The sequence below is a fragment of the Nicotiana attenuata genome, unplaced genomic scaffold (assembly GCF_001879085.1).
Source record: "Nicotiana attenuata strain UT unplaced genomic scaffold, NIATTr2, whole genome shotgun sequence".
NCBI classification, from domain to species: Eukaryota; Viridiplantae; Streptophyta; class Magnoliopsida; order Solanales; family Solanaceae; genus Nicotiana; species Nicotiana attenuata.
The window spans coordinates 58,647-75,117 of NW_017672093.1; the positions used below are offsets into that span (position 1 = coordinate 58,647).

At 34.7% G+C, this 16,471-nt stretch overlaps 2 protein-coding genes and 1 non-coding gene across 4 annotated transcripts in view; 2 read left to right on the plus strand and 1 right to left on the minus strand.

Moving 5' to 3' along the window:
* Nucleotides 1-230: 230 nt before the first annotated feature.
* Nucleotides 231-2,512, plus strand: LOC109211768 (multifunctional methyltransferase subunit TRM112-like protein At1g22270). 2 transcript variants are annotated; one of them, XM_019375340.1, is made up of 3 exons: nt 231-422; nt 1,477-1,546; nt 1,949-2,512. In XM_019375340.1, the coding sequence occupies exon 3, from the start codon at nt 1,949-1,951 to the stop codon at nt 2,315-2,317; it is 369 nt and encodes a 122-aa protein (XP_019230885.1). In that variant the 5' UTR covers nt 231-422; nt 1,477-1,546; the 3' UTR covers nt 2,318-2,512. The 2 variants fall into 2 exon arrangements, with proteins under 2 accessions (XP_019230885.1, XP_019230884.1); XM_019375339.1 differs by lacking the exon at nt 1,477-1,546.
* Nucleotides 2,513-4,839: 2,327 nt separating this feature from the next.
* Nucleotides 4,840-16,471, plus strand: part of LOC109211762 (serine carboxypeptidase-like 26) — a 42,222-nt gene continuing 30,590 nt past the window's right edge. Inside the window, exon 1 of the mRNA XM_019375333.1 lies at nt 4,840-5,318. Coding sequence (XP_019230878.1) covers nt 4,913-5,318 — 406 coding nt within the window. The 5' untranslated portion in view covers nt 4,840-4,912. The remainder of the gene's footprint in view (nt 5,319-16,471) is intronic.
* On the minus strand, nt 16,091-16,162 carry TRNAQ-UUG. Its single transcript has one exon. It is a non-coding gene; the product is annotated as a tRNA-Gln (tRNA).

Here is a 16,471-nt window from a genome sequence, read left to right on the forward strand (position 1 = left end):
TATATTTAAAGTAACAATACGATATGATACGATAGGTAACAACCATCCAAACAAGCTGTAATAGAAAAAATAATAATAAAGAATGATGATAAAATAAATTAATTAGAATTGGATTTAAAAATCAAAGTAGAAAAACCCACACCTTTGATGTTGGAGTTGGCAATAGTAAGCGGCATAAGGTAATTAAATTATCAATAGTAATTTTTTTTTTTCTTTTTTAACATTAGCTTGTAATTAGAAGTCGGGGCAAAGGAATTGGGGAAAAGAGCAAAACCCTACTAACACCTTTCTCCCTGTTTACGCTTTTCCTCCCCCACTGGGAAGCGCTAACTCCCTCCAGATTTTACGCGGCGAACTCTCTACGCAGCGCTCCCGCCGATGTTCTAAGCGGCCATCGGTGACCTCCAGGCAACTTTATCTCGGTGAGTTTTTTTCTCTCTATTTTCGAATTATTTCTGCCCTAAATCTCAAAATTAGGGCAGTGTTCATCTTCTTTTCGTGTGTTTATGACTTCACGTAATCTTATCGCTATTGGATTCTTTCTCTCAATTTTTGGAGCAGAACCAAACGCCTCTAAGAGAAGTGTTCCAAATGTAATATTGTTGCTTCGTCTTTTCTGTGATTTCATCCAATCAAGTTTAACTATGAGCCTAATGTACTTAAAATTTGTCATAGAATTTGTGTTATTATTTCATCGTTGCATTGAATTTTTAAGCATTATGTTTATAAACTTTGGTTGGTATGTTTGTTTACCTGATGTATTAGGTACTGAGGTAGAATAGGTTCATTTTGTGCCAAAATCTACAGAAGTGAACTTCCACTAATATACATAGTTCTGTGTTGTAGTTTAATATCTAGTTTGACATTGTATATAGAAAGATTCTTGTAAGCAGGAGATTATTTTGTTAGCGACTATTGGCTAGTCTATCATAGTTAAGCAATTCATAACAATTTTGAGGAGAAGTAGCTTAACTTACTATACCTGTTAACATGCATTTCCCATGGGAATAAATAAGTCTTTCAAATGATAGGTAAATAGTAGGGTACTCTATGTTTTGGTTTAAATAGGCCAGACAATAAGGGATGGCTGCTCTCTGTGAACTTTTAACACTATATATATCAATACTACTTTTCAATGGTGCAATCTGGCTCCTAAATACTAAGAAGTTTAAGAAAAGAAGAGAATCCTTCCCTTTTTGGAGGTCGCTGCCTTGTTTCCAAGTTGGTCTTTACTCTTTGATCGTGTTTACCTGTTTCTAATACCCTACTAGATTCATATTCAATTAGCTTCTAAATTGTAATTAGGTGGTGGTTTGTCGGGGAATTCTTCATTCTTTGCCAGTTTGCGTCGCTATTTTTGGGACTCTTTTTCTCCTCCGCTTTAACTTGTAATTGTACTATATCAAAATTTATGTCAGAACATATCATTTCACTGAACTCTAACTCTAATCACAATTGCTTTTTGAAAAATACAAGGACTACAAGGCGTAGTTGAGGCTAAAGATCCGTGGTCTATAATTCCATAACAGTGCTTTCCTATTTCAAGGTTTGATGTTGAAATTTTTTTTAGTAAAAGTATGAAAACTGTTTTGGCCAGCTATGTTAACGTTTTATACTAATGCTAAAATTAGTTGAGCTTAGTTTGGTTGGCTACCGGAACCAAACAAGAAATACCAAACCATACGGAACTACTTTGGTACGGTATTTGGTATGTACAATTGATATACCAGATACCGAAATTCCGACATAATTCTTAAATACCATACCGAAGTACCGAACACCCACTCCTAATATCGTTCCTACTTCCAAGTAATACTAATTTAACTTTTGCTTCAATTTCCTGGCTTGCCTGCGGCATTCTCTTCATATATTGAAAGTTAAATGGTTAAATATTTTTCGATTGGGAATTTTCGCAAATTTACTTTTAATTTATGAAATTCATATGCAGATGAGGCTATTAACTCACAATATGCTTTCATCCAACATCAAGGGAGTCGCAAATGGATTCCCGCTAAAGATTGAAGTTGAGAAAGTGGTACAGCAGGAGGTCGATTTCAACATCGACTTCCTCAAGAACATGTTTTATAAGGTTGAATGGAAGGCATTGGCGGAAGCTTCTAGAACCATGGGCTATGCCGAGCTGCCTGAAAATGCTGATGCGGCTATGCTCGAGTCTGATGATTTTCTTCATAAGTTCCACCATGCCCTTCTTGAGCTTCATCTTGAAGAGGGTGCCTTGGTTTGTCCCGAGACTGGCCGCAAATTTCCTGTCACTAAAGGTATTCCCAATATGCTCCTTCATGAAGATGAGGTTTGATTTTTATCTCTTTTTGGGTATTGATGTGTTTTGCTTTGGAAATGGGGGCTAGGGATTTTTGATACTAGGGTTTAAGGTACTGGTTTGGACGACTTATAGTTCACCATTTTGATTGTAATGTGATAGCCTTGTTGATATTATGGAGTGATTATCAGAACTTCTTTGTTCAGAAATTATTGAACGTTCAGTTTCCTATCTTTTGTTGTTCTTTTTTTTTCCAATTATTATCGTAGTTTTGAACCGAGCGTCTATCGGAAATAATCTCTTTGCCTTCACACACACCATCCTCCTCCGTTGTGGGATTATTCTAGGTTTGTTGTTGTTGTATCATGGTGGCTCTATTTTGAAATGCCAACTAGTCAAGGTTGAGCTCAGTAATTTGCGGAAACATTCCAGATGGCCTTACATGTAAACAATTTTAGAAGGCCTTGATGAAATATGAATATATCAAGAGCATTTAATATTACGCAATCCTACTAATTCCTGATAGAGGGCAATCTGATGACCATACTGATGAAAGATAGTTTCAAATTTCAATCTACTAGCAACAACAAAGTTTAAATTAAACGGACCATCATTCGTCCTTAATTTGCATAAGAGTAGATTTGCTGTGGCACTATGGTGTACTAAGGTAAATTTGTTTTGTGACATCTATTGTGTAGACTTTTCTCACGAAAAAGAATGGTATACTAACGACTAACGTCAACCTTCTTAGATTGAAAGGGAAAAAAGAATAATCCATTATTCATCACAACACCATCCTGTTCCTTATGGGGATGAGGCATGCCATACCAAAGTCCAAACGCGTAGTAGCTTCTTCTTCTTCTTGTGTGTGTTTCGAGATAGTTCAAAAGTTTATTGGGGTGTTTACATCAAATCATGTTAGATTATTATATTTTTAAGTGATTTAATAAAGTAAGAATGTATACTTATTAATTAATTATATTTAATCATTAAAAATTTATATGCAAACACAACATTGTGCAGATTCATTTGGTTGAGGGGTTGAGCAATAATTGCTAAAATGTCCATCATTAGCCAAGTATGACTGACTAGTCCACTATCTTCTGTCATGGGTCAAAATTGGATTAATAGACGCATCATTAGAAATAATTACAAATTCGTGAAACACGGGCTATTCTTTTACATATATCCTTCTCACTTTCGCACCACCACTACATGGAAAAGCAAAAAAGTTGTTGTAGAAAATCACACTCGTATGTCGCATTTAATCACATGCATTTAGATTTCGACAAGTAAAATACAACTGATCGCCTTTTATTTTTTACTTTTTTACCCACCATCATGCATTTTTCTTTTCAATATTCGAACCACAGTGTGCAAAAAGATATGGGTTTTTTTTTTTCCAGAAACAAATAAACAATTTCTGAAGAAATAGTTACTCCCTCCGTCTCAAATTACATGAGGTATTTTCTTTTTTAATATGTTCCAAAATAAATGACATATTTTTAAATTTGGAAATAATTCAACTTTCAACTCTTCATTTTACCCATCTTAACTTTAATGAGAAGCTTTTATAACCACACAAATATCATGGGCGCCCCACAAAGCTTTTACTCCTAAAACTATCATAAGTCACAAAAAAAAATCTTAATTCCGTGCCGAATCAAACTACCTCATCTAAATTGAGCGGATGACGTATTTTATTTATTACTTTACGACTTTCATAGTTAACGATGTAACTCTATATACTCCCTTCGTTCACTTTTACTTGGCACGTTTTGACTTTTCACGTCCCTTAAAAAATAATAAATAAAGTGTATAATTTACCAAGATACCCATATTAATTGATGCATATTTTATTGGATATGAGAAAATGATTTGAAATGAGCAATAAATACTGTGGGTATAACATGGAAATCTTTTTTGTCTTCTCTTAATATGTGTAAAGTGACAAGTAAAAATGAAAATATATTTTTAGTATACATGTCAAGTAAAAGTGAACGGAGGGCGTATAATTTATCTCCACTCAGTAATGAGTCTCTCCAAGATCAAGATTTCCACGACATCCTGGAATTTAATTAGTCACGCCGCCCCAAGAAAAAAGGGACAAAACAAGGAAAGACCAAAATAGTATTATTGCTATATTTCTCAGATTTCAGCAATATAAACGAAGGAGGTTTAATTGAATTTCTTTTGTTTGTAACTGTGTCAAGAAAAGCTTCTAGGTATAGTAAAAAAGGAGGTTATTTTTATTTTTTATGCCTTTTTTATTTTTATTTTTTATGAACAATTACGTATAGTTATCTTTTAAATAATTTAATATTATAAAAATTCTCATCATGAGATGGAGCTGTAAGTTTGATGATACTAACGTAGGATGCTGAGTTGGCATGATGACGAACCAGCTGAGTCGTTTTCTGAATTGCAACAGTAAGTGTTTATAATCATATAAAAAAAAAGGAATCTTGAATAACTGAGTTAAAGATAAGGTATGATTATATACCTCAAAAAAGACAATTCAAATTACTCATACCTGCCTGAAAACTTTCTATATATAACGTACCCCAAGCCACTACACAAATAACACCAATAAAACTCAAAAGTGCGCACTCCATAACATCAACTCAAATAATGGAGAAGGAACACAAATACTATTTGTTTCTCACAAAGTTGAACTTGTTTTTTCTTGTTACATTAACTACTTTTCATGGCCTTAGCCATGGTTTCCAAATGGATCAGGCACGTACATTAATGTCTTGGCGTCGTTCTAAAATGCATGCTCGAACTTATGGTACTCATGAGGATGAGACATTTTGGACAGAAAACTTAGTATTTTCCGATGAAAAACATGTCGGAAATATGGATGATGATCTAATTAAAGATGGTCTTCCAGGGCAGCCTTCAAATGTGATGTTTAAGCAATATGCAGGATATGTTAATGTTGATGAAAATAATGGAAGAAACCTTTTCTATTACTTTGCTGAATCTTCTTCTGGAAATGCTTCTTCAAAACCTCTTGTTCTTTGGCTAAATGGAGGTAAATTATATGTTTTGATGATTAATTCTGTCTTACTTAATTACTCATTTTCTCTTAATACTCTTGTCATGCACCTAATTTAATTAAGTACTCATTTATTTTGTTTCGTTTTAATCTAACTTACCATTTATGCACATATATGTTGCATCAAATTAAGTTGAATATTAATACTCCCCATGTTCCACTTTATATATTTAATATTTTTTCTTTTTCAATCTGTTTTAAAAAGAATGACATATTTATATATTTGAATACTTTTTTAACTTTATATATCTCATTTTACCCTTAATAATATATTCTTATAGGCGTTTGTTTTGTGAGATGTTTATGAAATCTTTTTTCTTCCTTAATTTCGTATGCAAGTCAAACGTTGATGTATAAAATGAAACAGAGGGATTAATAACTTTCATTTTACGTTTGTAATTTTTCTTAATAGTGATACCCATTAAATCTTTATTATTTGAAATTTAATTTCCCAAAAGGTATAAATGGTCCGAAAAACATTTAATTTTCGCTCATTTGCAAGAAAGTGGATCATTGACAAATGGAGTAATTAAGTGGGGACACGCAACAGAGAATAATTGGTCACTTTATTTGTTTTGTTCACTCTTTTTCTTTCTTTACTAAAGCAGAAGAGAAAAAAAAAAAAAAATTGTTAAGAGCTGTCATTTTCTTTGGCTATTGAATGACGAATAAAAGGAGAAAATCTCACTTTATACCCATTAATCATATATTATTTACCCTTTAATGCCCAGGCTGAAACTATTTACTATTCCTGCCCATGGGCCCAAACTATTTACTCGGTTTTTCCCTTTTCTCGTTTTCTTCTTCTACACAGAGGCATCTGAAAGTACCCAGTTTTTTCCTTTTCTCGTTTTCTTCTTCTTCTTCTTCACAGAGGCATATGAAAGTACCCGGGTTTTTCCTTTTCTCGTTTTCTTCTTCTTCACATNAACAACTTTTGTCATGGTGGAGGGAGCGTGGCAAGGCTTTTCCAACACTTTCAATTATGGCCCGAGATATCCTGGCTATTCAATCATCATCAGTAGCATCGGAGAGTGCATTTAGCGCGGCAAGATTTCAAATTGGAGATCATAGACATTCATTAGCGGAGGACAGTCTAGAGATTTCCGTCTTATTCAGAGATTTGATTAATTCAGAAAGAAGAAATCTTGGTTTTGAAAAACTATCCACTAGGGAGGAAGAAGAATACAACGAGATACTTACCACTGGGAGCGATGATGGCATGGAGCTCATGGAACATCAATCAACATTGCCAATTCCAGTAGAATGTCCAAGAGATATTATTGATAAGTTACAAAGAAGTTATATAGGAGCTTACAAATATTAGTATGATAATTTGTAATTGGCTACTAAGAGGCCTAGTTCAAACAGAACCCTTCCTAGAAGGTGGCTGCGTAGATTAGGTGCTCTTCAAAAGAATTGTATTTGTATTTGAGATTTGAAAGTTCTATTAATAAAATAAATGGCTCTAAGAGATGAATTATTTTTATGATTTGTCGGTGTTACTTAATAGTTAATACTTTGAAATTATATTAAATAAATTATAACTCTATTATAAATTTATATTTACTAGATTATTTCATTACAAGTCTTTTGTTTTAATATTTTATAATTCTTTACTTAGTTTTCTAATTTTCTTTTTAACATACTGACATAGTAATATTTAAGTTTATTAAATAAGTCAAAAATCTAGCCGTTGCAAACTTTAAAAACATAGTAATTTTCAAAAAACTAGAATTTTTTTTTTAAAAAAATACACTAAGGCCCGCGAACCCGTCCCGCGACCCGTCCCGTCCCGCGACCCATCCCGTACCGCCCCGTCCCGTCCCGTCCCGTCCTGTTTGGTTGGCGGGACGGGACGGGACGACCGTTTCGTCCCGTTTGTCCCGCCCCGTTTCGTCCCGTCCCGCCTAAATCTCGTCCTGTCCCGTCCCGTCCCGTTAAAATCGTCCCGTCCCGTCCCGTCCCGTCCCGTCCCGTTGGACACCCATAGTCCGGAGTAGATTTAGGCTTGAATTGGCGAAATTGAGTTTTTGGCGTTTTCCGGTTGATAGGTGAGATTTTGATATAGGGGTCGGAATGGAATTCCGGAAGTTGCAGTAGCTTCGTTATGTCATTTGGGATGTGTGTGCAAAATTTCAGTTCATTCGAACGTGGTTTGGTTGGGTTTTTGATCAACAACGGAATTTGGAAGATTTTAGAAACTTAGGCTTGAATCCGATGTGTTTTGGTTGATTTGATGTTGTTTGAAGTGTTTTGAAGATTGGTACAAGTTTGAATAAGGTTTTAAGATATGTTGATGCCTTTAGTTGAGGCCCCGGGGGCCTCGGGTGAGTTTCGGGTGGTCAACTGGACCATTTCATGCCTTGGAGATGTTGCAGAATTTCAGGTTCAGCTGTTGCAGAGAATTCCTCTTCGCGATTGCGTAGGGGCTCTCGCGATCGCGTAGAAGGTTTTGAGGGGGAAGTCCAGTTGTTCTTCGCGTTCGCGGAAGTTGGGTTGCAATTGCATAGAGGTGAGGAAGTTGTTGATCGCGAACGCGTAGTGAAGGTCGCGTTCGCGTAGAGTTAAGTGGACCGGGGGTCTTGGATGGAAGCTGTTCATCGCGAACGCGTTGGCCAGTCCGCGATCGCGTAGGGTCAGATGCTTGAGCATCGCGCTCGCATGGTATTTCACGCGTTCGCATAGAGTAAATTTTGGGAGCTGAGGAATTGTGCTTCGCGATTGCGAAGGTTGTCCCGCGATCGCGATGAAGGAAATTTAATAGCTGGGCAGAATGTTTTAAAAAGGCTATTCCGCGACTTGGAATCCTTTTACACCATTTTTGAACGGGAAAAGAGCCTTGAGGCGATCTTGAAGAGAGGAAATCATTGTTCTTAATTGAGGTAAGGATTGGACCCTAAAACTCGATTATTTGTGATTAAGGAACACAATATCAGTGTTTAATTCATGAAAATCAATAGAAAAAGGTGGAGTTAGGGCTTGAGATTATGAGACCTTCCAGGGATGATTTGAGGGGTCAAACGAACTCCGATTTTCGAGTTCTTTATATGTACGGACTCGTGAGATGATGAAGAACATTTTGGTATAAAGTTTGTCCAGTTTCGGGACGCGGGCCCGGGGGACGGGTTTTGACTGATTTCGGGTTTCGTGCTTAAAATCGATATTTTTCAATTGGTATTCATTTGTTTAGCATAATTTGATGATAAAAATCTGAACTTGGTAGATTTGGAGCACTCGGAAGTTGATTCGAGAGGCAAGCGTGTTGCGGAGTAGTTTTTCGGGCTAGTTCGAGGTGAGTAATGATTTTAAATGCTGTCCTGAGGGTATGAAACCCCAGAATTTCACAGCGTACGGCTATGTTGAGGTGACTTACACGCTAGATGAAGAGCGTGAGGTAGAGCACCGTTGGGGATTGTGACTTAGTCCATCCCGAATGATTATTTTACTGCGTATTTGATAGTTAATTGTTTGATATTATTATATTTTGGGCTAAATGCCATATGTGGGCTTCGTGCCAGCTGTTTGAACCCTTAGGAAATTTTTAAATGATATTTTCCTCACTGATTGATTTCATACTGGTGCTCAGTCATACTATATTTTACTACTTTAAAGACTTAGCTATATTATTATGTTTTAAACACATTAAATGATATTTTCAAAGGTATTTGAGCTGAGCTTCATATTTTACTGTGGCTTGAGGGGCTTATGAGATTCTGACTGAGTAAGGCCGAGGGCTTGTGTTGTGAGGATACATTTGGGTCAGGCTGCACGCCGCAGTAGTGATACATTGATTATGATAATGAGGCCGAGGGCCTGAGATTGTACGCCACGAGGTGGCTTGAGATTTATGATGAGGCCGAGGGCCTGAGATTGTACGCCACGAGGTGGCTTGAGATTTATATGAGGCCGAAAGCCTGTTTATGATGCCACGAGATGGCTTGAGTATGCGCTTGGGCCGTAAGGGGCCCCTCCCGGAGTCTGTACACCCCCAGTGAGCGCGGGTACCCATTGTGATATGAGATATAGCCCGCAGGGCTGGTATTGTTCTATGACATTGCCCGAGGGGCTGATTCTGTTGTTACTGTGCCTGAGGGGCAGTTATTATGTGTTTACTTTTCTGTTGTTTTTCCTGCATATTGTTTAACTGTTTGGAAGATGTTACGAGATTTCACTGTTTAATTATATTTACCGATTTGTTATGCCTCTTTTAGCTTAATGTTGTGCTTTACGTGATTTTATATTACTCAATCTTCATTTATTTTTATTACTCACTGAGTTGGAGTACTCACTTTACTCCCTGCACCCCTGTGTGCAGATTCGGGCGCTACAGGTCCTGCTCCTGAGGGTTGATAGTTCCAGCAGGTCTTCGGAGATTTACTAGGTAGCTGCTTGGCGATTCGCAGCCCAGTGCATTCTCCCTCTATCTTAGCTCTTTTTGATTCAGTTATGTAGTATTGGATTAGACTTCAGACTGTTAGTATTGTTTTAGAGGCTCATGACTGGTGACACCCCGATGTCGGGCTGTGTTGGTTTCCTTATTCCGCAACTAATACTGTTATTTTGGGAGTTTATTTCTATTATAGACTTGGTATTTGTTATTTTAACTGCTTAAAGTGAATTGGTGGTGTGTCGGCTGGACTTGTCTTCACGAGAGGCGCCATCACGACCGGATTTGGGTTTAGGATCGTGACAATTAAGTATTTCTTCAAAACTGGGAGACTTTATAGGGCAATTAATTGTACTGCTATCACACTAGTTCCAAAAACTGCCAAGCCAAACACTGTGAAGGAGTATAGGCCTATTGCATGTTGTACTGTGTTATATAAAATAATTGTCTCCAGATCGCAAGAAGTGGTTCCAGACATCATATGTGAAGCCCAGGCTGGATTTATTCCAGGGAGGAAAATAGCTGACAACATCTTTCTTGCCCATGAGCTAGTAAAAGATTATACAAGGAAGAATATATCACCCAGGTGCATGATAAAAATTGATTTACAAAAAGAATATGATTCTGTTAAATGGCCTTTTGTGAGACAGATGCTAAATGAGCTTGGTTTCCATGACCAGTTTGTGTCTTGGATAATGGAGTGTGTTCAAACTGTAAACTATACTGTGGTGATCAATGGTGAACAAAGTAAGCCCTTCAATGCAGCTAGATGACTTAGACAAGGAGATCCAATATCTCCTTTCTATTTGCAATAGCTATGGAGTATCTAAGTAGACTGCTTAATGAATTGAAAGAGGACAAGATGTATCAATTCCATCCAAAATGTGCAAAACTAGATATTACACACCTAAGTTTTGCTGATGATCTACTGTTGTTTGCCAAAGGAAACCTACCTTCCATTACTGCCCTCTATGAATGTTTCAGGATTTTCTCTGAAACTTCAGGATTGCAAGCTAATCTTGGGAAGAGCTGTGTATATTTTGGAGGAGTTAAGAAGGAAGTGCAGGATAGTATACTAGAGCATTTGGGGTTTGTACATGGGAACCTACCTTTTAAATACTTGGGAGTGCCTTTATCTACAAAGAAGATTTCTCTACTGCAATGGCAGCCTCTAATAGAGAAGATTACAGCCAGAATCACTTCATGGACAACAAAGAAACTATCCTATGCAGGGAGAACTCAATTAGTTAAATCAGTTTTGTTTGGTATGCAAACATATTGGGCTCAATTGTTCCCTATTCCTTCGAAGGTATTGAAGACTATAGATGCTTATTCCAGAAGCTATGTGTGGTCAGGTAGTAATACAATTACTAAGAAAGCTCTGGTAGCTTGGGATAGAGTATGTATGCCTAAGTCTATGAGAGGAATAGGCATCATCAACATAAAGTTATGGAACCAAGCTGCTCAAATCAAGACATGCTGGGATCTAGCTCATAAACAAGACAAGATGTGGATTAGATGGATTCATGCTTATTATATCAAAGGAAAGCCACTGATGGAAACAATAAGTCCAGCACAAGCAAGTTGGATTACTAGGAAGATATTGGAATCAAAGAACAAGCTGCATTTGATACCTGGAAACAGGACCACAAGAAGCTTGACAAACACTATCTATTATAAGCTGCTTCCTGAAATGAGGCCAGTAATCTGGAAGAGTCTTATGTTTAAAAATGATGCTAGACCCAAAGCAAGTTTTATAATGTGGTTACATTTACATGGAAGATTGGAAACAACAGATAGACTAATGAGATGGGGTATGACAGTGGACACCACTTGCTCAGTATATCAGGCAGAACTGGAAACGAGAGAACATTTGTTTATTGAATGTGACTTTGCTAAAGCTATATGGAGGAGACTGCAGAAATGGTTAAAATGGAAGCAAACAACAGAAGAATGGAACCAACATATTGACTGGGCTATCAAAAGTGCTAAAGGAAAATCACAACAAGCTCAAGTTTGCAAACTGGTGTATGCAGAATGTATATATGCTATATGGATGGAAAGGAACCATAGAGTGTTTGAAAAGAAGTCTAGAAGTTGGGAAACAATTGTACGAGAAATTGTCTATATCTGTTATGTTAGAGTAGGTCCTAGAGTAAAAGAGTTTCTACAGAGATTTATATTTTAGGTGTTTAAGTTTTCTTTGTTTCAGTTGTGAAATTCTTGTATATAGAAGTAGTGAGGAAAGATAAATAGAGTTGAGATAGCTAATTGTGTTGATTAGCTATGGTTTTGTAAAGTTTTCAAAGGTGATTAATACAAAAAGGTTAGTTACCAAAAAAAAAATTTCAAATTCTGGGGCTAGAGATATCGGTAAACTTAAAGTGGAGTCATACTGAAATAAATCCGAGCAAAGAATCATTTAAATTTTTAGATAGCCGATTAAAGTGAATTTTAAATTAAGGATAAGATCTTCACTTGCATCATTATAAAGATAATCATTATTATTAAAAAAAATAAAGTTTTAGAGATTGAAATTTCAAAATAGAAATATTTGAAAGATAAAATCATACCAAATAAGAGTTCAAGTCGTAGTATAAGAGTCACGTCGTAATCAAAGAATCTTTTATATCGTGTCAACCTTTGTGCTTTGCCATAAATATGAGTTATTATTTCACTTTGTACTATTTTTAGGTTCCATTTACACCTATGAGAATAGTGCAAAAAATAAAATTATCACTACGAGAATTGAGAAAATGTTAGTCTTTTTTCATGTAGTGTTTCTTAATTAATATCTGTTGATTATCTATAATAATTTTGAAGGTTTAAATGTTAAGGTTATTTACATATAATTCAAATAACTCAGATATTTAACATGGTTAATGTCAAATATCAAAATGGAGTAAAAAAATTCACTAGCTAAAGAATTTTTTATATTTTTAGATAGCCAACTAAAATGAGTATTGAATTAAGAATACTATTTTCAACAACATATAAAAATAATTATTATTGAAGAATAATATTTTAGAAACTGAAATTTTAAGAAAGAAATATTTTTTTAAGATATATCAACACACCAAATAAGAGTACAAGTAGTAGTAAAAGAGTTAAGTCTTATCCACAGAGTCATTCATTGTCTTAACATTTGATTGTTTTGCCATAAATATGAGTTATTATTTTGCTTCCCGACTATTTTTAGGATCCAATGACACCGGCAAGAATGGTATCAAAAAAGAAAAATACAAGAAATGGTTAATTTTTTTCATGTAGTTAATATCCAATGATTATCAATATTTACTGAGAAAGTGTAAATTTTAAGATTATTTACGTACAATCCCAATAACTTGAATATTTGACATGATTAGTGTCTGCGCATTCGCGCGGGTACTAATACTAGTAATTTCTAACATAAATATTTGTATAAAATAATTTGATGTTTAATTAAAATAGAGAAATAAAATTTTTAATGATAAAACTGCTCGTAACGTGTGTAATTTTACATACTACAGTCAAAATTTTTGTGTTCCCAACATAATTATTCCTATAAGAAACTTAGCCGTAATTACTTCATTGACATATAAATAATTCATACGTCATAATTTCCCCATAATTAGCATGTGAACCAAAACCACGCAAGCTTTTCTCTTTTCTCCATAAATTAAACACTACATTAAATAGGGAGCCGTGTATACTTAATGGTTTTCATACTAAAGCCGAAAGGAGATCCCTTTAAGAATGTTACACATGTCAACTACTCCCTCTGTCTATAACAAGTAACTTTCTCGTCTTTGTTACACATCTTAAGAAAATAGTAACTCATAGAAAACAAATACAAGTAAGTATTTTGAATAATTTATCATTAAAATTTGCATATTATTTATTTGACACATTAGAAAATATAAATAACAAAAGAAAATTTTGAAAAAGTAAAGCTAATTCATTTTTAATTATGTAAAAAAATACTTATTTTAAACCAAAAAAGAAGAAGTTAAAAGATCACTTATTATAGACCAAAGAGAGTAGTCAATTTTGCCACGGCACAACTTCCCAAATAAGTACTTACTAGTAATTATGAATTTGGGGTTTCCATTTTTAGATTTTTTAGTGACCCAATCAACATCATGGGATGGGACCATTTCATTCTTTGTCTAATCCTTTGATTACGTTTTGCTTTAGACAAACACATGTGTGGGCAGCAATCACAACTACGTCAAGTTTGGTTGAGACATGTCTAGTCACAGCTGATAATGCTAGCTGTGGCCCCCCATCCACCCTCTCATTTATTTTTCTCTTTTAGCAATCAAGACTTAGATCGCTAATCACATGCCGACTCAAAAAATTTAATAGTTCAGTTGGTTAATTACTTAGAACTTTTATTTTATCGGTAAGAATTTAGTTTCCCATCTTATAATTTCCTCCGCCAATTTTCTCTCCCCTACCTCCTTACGAAAAAGGATAGAAAAAAAGAAAGAGAAAATCTCACTTTATAAACATTAATTCTAAACTTTTTACCCTTTAATTTCCATGTCCAAACTATTTACTACTCCTATCAATGGGGCCCAAACTATTTACCCGGTTTTTTCCTAAAACATGTTATTCATTGACCTAGATATTTGAACCTCCTCCTTTCTTTGCCAAATTGAGCAAGTGAATTTGTATGAACAATGAGGACGGATGTTCGTTTCTGTTCTATATATCTTAAAGAAGTTATCAACATATTGAAGTCTATTTCCCAAGTATATTCCAATTTAGATTGCTTGATTGTTAGCTGCTCATCCTTAGAGTTTAGATTTCATTTTTCTATTCTTAGAGTTCAATACTTTTGGTAAAACTTGACTGCATTATCAAAATTCCCTTAGGAATCTGATCATCCATTCAGCTGTGAAACCCCTTCCCCCACTCATGTTTTTATTTATCACTTTCTTGTTTTTTCCGCTCTTTTTTTTTATTAAGTTTGTCCTTTTGTGTTTGATGAGTGCGAAAAATCGTAGTATGGAACTTATATCCTTAAATTTATTTTTGTTCTTTTATGCTAAGAAAGTTATACAAATTGCAATTGTTGTTTAATACCTTAACCATATCCAAAGTGGGTGTTGTTAAATATTGCTTATAGTATCTTCTGAAAGTTCATACTGAAATTTGATAGCAGTTGGAGCTGATTTGAGGTGATAGAGATCGAAATTTTCAGTTGAAAATCGAAGAAGAACACAACTACAGTATACCGCTACGGTATACAATATGTTGTAGGAGTATATAGCTATACTGCAACAATATACTATTATAGTTTACAATATACTACAACAGTATATTGTCATAATCGAAGAAGAACACAGTTACCTAACAGTATACAGCTACAGTATACAATATACTATAGGAGTATATAGTTATATTGCAACAGTATACTATTATAGTATACAATATATTATTATAGTATACTGTAATAATATGCAATATACTGTAACAGTATGTTGTAATAGTATACAATATACTATAATAGTATACTTATTACACTTAAATTCACTTGCCTTTTCCCTTATAATTTGCTTTAAGCTTTTACCCAGCGTGAGGGGCAAATTGAAAATGCAAAAATAATAATATTATAGTATGATATATAATGTAACGATATACTCTTACAATTAGATACTTTTAGAATTTTTTGAAATTTTTATTGACAATTGATATTATTCAGTTTAATAATTGAATTAAATTTTTTTAACTCTTTACGTATAATTGTATACCCTGTTGGTATAGCTATATACTATACTGATATCATATGTTAGTTAATATTTTTTTTGGTTGTATTAGCTAAATTTAATTGGTACACAATTTGATTTTTCTTTAATAATAATATAAAAAAGAATAATAAAAAATATTTACATTATGAAGAGAAAAAGAATATAAAAAAAAGAAGTTAAATAAAATTAGAAAAGGAAAAAAGACAAAAATAAGAAGAAAACGAGAAAAAAGAAAAGGAGAAAAGAAAAAAAAGAAAAAAGAAAAGAAAAGAAGCATAGAAATAAAAAAGAATTGGAGAATAAAGAAAAACTTCCCCACAAAACGTACTATGGGTAGGAAATGTAATTAGTTTATGGGTAGAAAAATAAATGGGTAGACAAGGGTAAATAGTTTTATTTTTGTGGGTAACTGTATCAAAGTCCCATCCTAAAAAGCTATGTATGCACTTCACCAGGTCCTTCTTTGTGGCCCAAAACTTTATTGGATCTTTTTCGTTCTGGTGCATCTTCTTGTGCTTATAGTTTTTGCAAAACGGGCTTGAACTGTAGAATGATATGGCTTTCGTGTACAATATTGGCATAACAGCGAAAGTTTGCTTAGCAACAAAAAAGAGATGCCATAAAGGTCCTACCGGGAGTCGAACCCAGGTCGCTGGATTCAAAGTCCAGAGTGCTAACCACTACACCATAGAACCGCTGACATTAGCACTCCCACCCTATTACATTTATTTTTCTAGTTGTTTCTAATTATCGACCAAATCAGCACATTGAAACACAGTGATATCAAAGTGGAGCGAGGGGAAGTCATGATTTACTTGGAACTAAACATTAGTTTGAAATAGATACAACAAATAAGGAAGTTTGAGTTCTATAGCGCAATCAATCAATAAAAGACAAATATTTCGACAAGAGGGGTTGCTCCGATGGTCAGCACCCCCTACCTACAACCCCAACGGTTTCAGTGAAGGGTTTTAGTGAGTTATTTATTCTCAAATGACTGTAAA